The sequence below is a fragment of the Anarrhichthys ocellatus genome, unplaced genomic scaffold (assembly GCF_004355925.1).
Source record: "Anarrhichthys ocellatus isolate YVR2014 unplaced genomic scaffold, GSC_Weel_1.0 scaffold3950, whole genome shotgun sequence".
Lineage (NCBI taxonomy): Eukaryota > Metazoa > Chordata > Actinopteri > Perciformes > Anarhichadidae > Anarrhichthys > Anarrhichthys ocellatus.
The window spans coordinates 1-4988 of record NW_022283924.1 but is presented as its reverse complement, the minus strand read 5'-3'; the positions used below and the strand labels follow the sequence as shown (position 1 = coordinate 4988).

General features: G+C 35.3%; 1 protein-coding gene across 1 annotated transcript; it reads left to right on the top strand.

The window, feature by feature from the left end:
* The first annotated feature begins 2280 nt into the window (after nucleotides 1–2280).
* On the top strand, nucleotides 2281–4868 carry LOC116379238 (myelin-associated glycoprotein-like). Its single transcript, XM_031841177.1, has 4 exons — nucleotides 2281–2321; nucleotides 3126–3198; nucleotides 3591–3938; nucleotides 4088–4868. The coding sequence occupies exons 2-4, from the start codon at nucleotides 3153–3155 to the stop codon at nucleotides 4426–4428; spliced, it is 735 nt and encodes a 244-aa protein (XP_031697037.1). The 5' UTR covers nucleotides 2281–2321; nucleotides 3126–3152; the 3' UTR covers nucleotides 4429–4868.
* The last annotated feature ends 120 nt before the right edge of the window (nucleotides 4869–4988 follow it).

Here is a 4988-nt window from a genome sequence, read left to right as displayed (position 1 = left end):
ATTGGAGCTGGACGTTCCGGCATCATTCACATTGATGTTCAAGGTATGTATCATGTATATTGATCTACAAATTCTATGATTATGATATTCATTAATGAAGAATATAACATTTTTCACTTCTTTTCACCACTCTGTTTCTATGTCAGAAATGACGGTGTCTTTCTATTTACCGAACTCAAGTGGACTTTTGGGTTGCAACACCTGATTAAAACCTTGAAGTGTCCTGGCTGAAGTATTCACAGCTGCCCTGTGGCATAAATGGGGATGTGAGGCTAAAATACAGCCACTGAACCACTGTTGAATGAATGTAACACTTGAACAGGGATATGATATGTAGAGTGCTGTGTTATTTCTTATGACAGGTTCAGATCAACATTGTGGACCGTACTGTGGAGTTCTTCTCTTGGCTGTTGCTGGTGTATCTCTCAGTGTGAACGTCTTGTACACAGTCTGCATGGTGTTCCTTTGGTATGTGATTTCACTGAATTGCACTTTTTGTAATGAAAGCTCTGTTGATGGACGAGCAGTGCTGCTTTTAGAAAACAAAATATGTATTTATTTACATATATGGATTGTTCTTTGTTGTCCTTAAAGGAAATCCAGAAAGAGAGTGAAGCCAAAAGAAGTGGACCAAACTTACATGTCATTGGATCCCAGAGACAGATCTCCAGAGTATGATGTCATTGCCCAAACTTCAAGATGACTCTGTAAACATCCACTGATCTTCATAATCATCAAATAACGTTACTGAAGGATTTCTGTATTTCATTTATTGAGACAAACGTGTGATTAGTGATATGAGAGCTATTCAATCAATATTCTACGGGGGGGTTGGGCTTCAAACAATGTAAGTTAAATACTTTCTTAAATGTTTGAGGTTTTGTTGATCAAGAGTAGTACATGTTTTATAAAGAACAGAAAATACATTTTGACTGAGGAGATATACATCTCCTTCTAAGGATTTTCTTCATAGGAAATAAAGAAAGAACGTGAAGCCAAATGAAGAGAACACGGTTTACATAGCATTGGATCAAACAGACCAGTCTCAGTAGTGTAGAGTCATTACAGAATGACGCTGACATCGTCCACTAAGTGCCTTGATGATTATTCAGCGACTACACAGAAATATTTCTTGGAATGTATTACACTTCGACAGGTACTCCAACATAGCATATATTTAAGTTTTAGTGTAATCACAGTACACAATAACACAGTAACATGAGCAGATACACAAAGCAATGCAACATAGCACTGCAATAACTACTAGAGATACTAGCTCTGTGGGGCTATACTGTTAAATTATCACTGAAACTGGATCACAGAGGTATTCCGTTTACTTTGTGGTCACTTTTGAGTTGGTGGTGTTTTTGTTTTTGGTGTAGTTTTTGGGGGTGGTTTTGTATTGTGCTGTATTATATTTCCAGGTGTATTTTGTCTCTTAAAGGTACAGTACATAGGGACCATGTATGTCATCAACACAGCAAACGACTGAACTGAGTGAACTCTTCTCTCACATTCTGAGGTTCATGTAGAGCTGTTGAGTTTGACTGTTTCACATCATAACATGTTGTGTCACTGTTTCCCTCTCATACATGAGAATAATTAACAGTCCTGTATTATCTTTAACTTTGCATTACTGATGTTCTCATGGATGCAGCTTTACTTTTTTTACATGCTTTCATTAAGTGTTGCATGAAATCACATGAGACCAAAGTGTTGAATTGAATTTGACTGAGGATGAATTTGCTATCACCATATTTCTTTAAGCAATTTAATAATTTACATAGCTGCAAGATCTCTCTACTGTTTTATGATTATGTTAATTATCATGGGAAAGTTAATTGATTATATGTCATCGCCTTCTCCATCCAGATTTACTGGTCAGTCTGTAGATTATACTATCCAGTCTAATTGGTGTAATTTCAGTACATAGTTTAAATATGTTAATGTTTTATAATATCTGTGCAAATTGCTTTGACAATAAAGGCTCATTATAGGTTTTTGTTGTGTTTTAATCATTTACAAAAATTCCCTTTACCAGGTTGGTAATGCAAAGATTTTGTTTTATTTCAGGCCAAAAGACTCAATATTTGGATAAAAAATATATATGTGGGTAAAGTAAAAGCTCGGTTTAGGACAAATGTGGGACAGTCTAAAATCATGTCTGATAAATAAGTACATTTCATAGTCGCACCCATGCGCCCTTTAGTGACTTCCTCATTTTCAAATCTTGCAGTTGTTTGAAAAAGCAGCACAACTTTTAAGGAACTTCACTTCTCTACACATCTTCCATCTATCTGCACGAAAGACCTGAAGACAATGTAAGTCATCATATCTTTTATTAAAATATAAATAATTAAAACGGATTTGAATAAAATACTAAATACTAAAAACGTAAACATTAAGTAAATATACTTTAGAACAATGAACAATTTCAAAAGTAAAAATTTAAATAAATTTGTTGAAAGGGACAACACTTTGAAACTTTTAATCCGTCATTTGGTTGTGGTTTTGGACATTGTTACTGTTGAAAATATTAGCCTAAAACAATAACTCTGTTAGTATTTAAAGAAATAAATAAAATAAACTGTTTGTTTGTCGGTTTTTCTTTCAGCAATTTTCTTCCTGTTTTTCCATTTCATCATCATTTCTTCTTACAAGTTTTACAAGTTATAAATAGCAGCTTGTTGTTTCAGTGATGAACTGAATATTAAAGCATAACAAACAAGTATTTGTTTTTCTCTCACACTCAGTAGAAACACTAAACCAGTATTACACTTTTGTTGAATATCTCCATCACCAGCTTTCATAAAAGCCTGGCAAATTTGTAAATCAATAATTTAAATAAGTTATGTTTAATTTAATTGTTCAATTGTGTGATTGTGTTGACACACCAAAAGTAATTTAATTCAGTTGAGTTTCATTGTCTCAGAATCACACAGTCTTCACATTGATAAAGATCTAAAACAAATACAGGCTCAGCAAAACATTTCTCCACCAGCAACCTCTGCAAATATTGCATTCAATAGTTGCCTCATTCATAAACCTTCCTTTAATAATCTTTAAATCGTTAATTAGGGATGAAATGCTCTAAATAAGTGAATTGTTTCATGTGTAATCTCCAGAGTTTCTGCCTCTCCTGACACACAAAGATGTCTGCAGCTCTGACTCTCCTTCTCATTGGTTCTCTGCTGCAAGGTGAGCTGAAGTAAATTCATAATTGAATCATTGAGTATTAAAAATGATCAAAAACTATCACTACACAATGTTAGCCAAGTAGTCACACCACAGTACAACAGTATCTGTAATACATGCTGCAGCAAATGAAGAACACAGTGAGCCACAAAAGTGTTCTGCTTCCTTTTTCTTAAAACTTTAATCTGATGGCTGAATAATTTATTTAATCTAAACATCGAGAAAAATAAACACTGTGGGAACAAAGCAGAATCTTTACATTCATCATTTTGGATTATTCTAAGAATAATGTATAGTGGTAAGGTTTTAGCAAGGCAACCAAACAGTAAAGAATCCTCATGACTGTAAAGTATTATTCACTTGTTCTTATTCAAGATGTGTTTCTTGTGTTTCAGGTGCCCTGTGTGGAGAGTTTAAGGCGTCTATACCGAAGACTATAAAGGTTCTTAAAGGATCCTGTGTGACCATCCCCTGCTCCTTTGAGATAGAGGACAAATACAATGCACACTTAGATAACACATGTAGAGCAATATGGAGAATTGATCAGAAGACTGTGTTTGACAGCAGTAATCCACAAACAAGTACAATAAAGAGAGAACTGAGAGGAGACTTGAGAAGAAAAGACTGCACCACAACCCTGAACAACATGCAACCTGATAACAGCAATAACTATTTCTTCAGGCTGGGATGTGACAATGACCTGAAATATAATTTTGCTGATCAAATCTCTATTTCATTCACAGGTATTAAAGTCTGTCTACTTACATTTCACTCATTCATTTCTCTTGTAGAACTGCTCTGACTTTGTTTTGCCTTCATTGCATTTGGAGAATAGTAAACAAAATGGAGAACTGATTGTTTAGTGACTGGTTCAAATGTACCTTCTCACCAGATGTTCCTGCCAGACCGACTCTGACTCCGTCAGCACTGAAGGTGAAGGAGGGAACCTCGGTGAGTTTGATGTGCTCTGCTCCAGCTCCCTGTCTGTCTCATCCTCCAACTGTGACATGGACCCCCCACCTGGGTGAGAGTGTGGAGACACTGCAGGAGAATCAGGACAAAACTAAAGTCAAGACCTCTGTTGTGACCTTCACTGCCTCTCAAAACCATCATGGAAAGACAATCTCCTGTACGGCCTCCTACAACAAACAAGATGGCAGCACTGAGTCAGCTGTTAGTACAAGTTTAACAGCTGATATTTCATGTGAGTTCATTTATCCTCATTCATCGTAATATAGATATATTAATTGAAATGATCTTGTCTTTTACCTTTTTAGACTTTTGTTAAATCAGGGCTGAAATAATTAGTCGATTAATCCATTAATCATTTGACAGAATGATAATTGTCAACAATTTTGATCAGGGATTAATAGTTTTAATGCGACTGATGGTAAAAATGTTTCCTGATCTCAAACTCAAGGATTTTCTTCTTTTGTCTCTTTTATATTACTATAAATTGAATGTCTTTAGTATTTGGAGTGTTGGTCGAACAGAAGTTGATTTGAAGACGCCTCCTCAGCTTCTAGAAAATTATGACGGGCATTTTTCACAGTTTTCCGACATTTTACTAAATCATTAATGATTGATCGTAAAAGTAATTTACAGATCAATTGATAATGAAAATAATAGTTAGTTGCAGCTCCAGGTTAAAGGTCAAAATTGTCACTTTGGGAAACAGCAACCTCCATTTAAATATGCTCCATGAAATTGTAGTAGGGGAGCTCGCAATTGAGGTTTCATGAGAGGCAGAAGTGTGCTCTCTCTCTCTCTCTCTCTCTCTCTCTCTCTCTCTC

What these genes read in the sequence shown, in the direction of transcription:
- LOC116379238 (XM_031841177.1), top strand. Translation starts at nt 3,153, where the DNA reads ATGTCTGCAGCTCTGACTCTCCTTCTCATTGGTTCTCTGCTGCAAG. An exon ending in CATTGGTTCTCTGCTGCAAG is followed by an intron (nt 3,199 to 3,590) that starts GTGAGCTGAAGT and finishes CTTGTGTTTCAG; the next exon opens with GTGCCCTGTGTGGAGAGTTT. An exon ending in AATCTCTATTTCATTCACAG is followed by an intron (nt 3,939 to 4,087) that starts GTATTAAAGTCT and finishes CCTTCTCACCAG; the next exon opens with ATGTTCCTGCCAGACCGACT.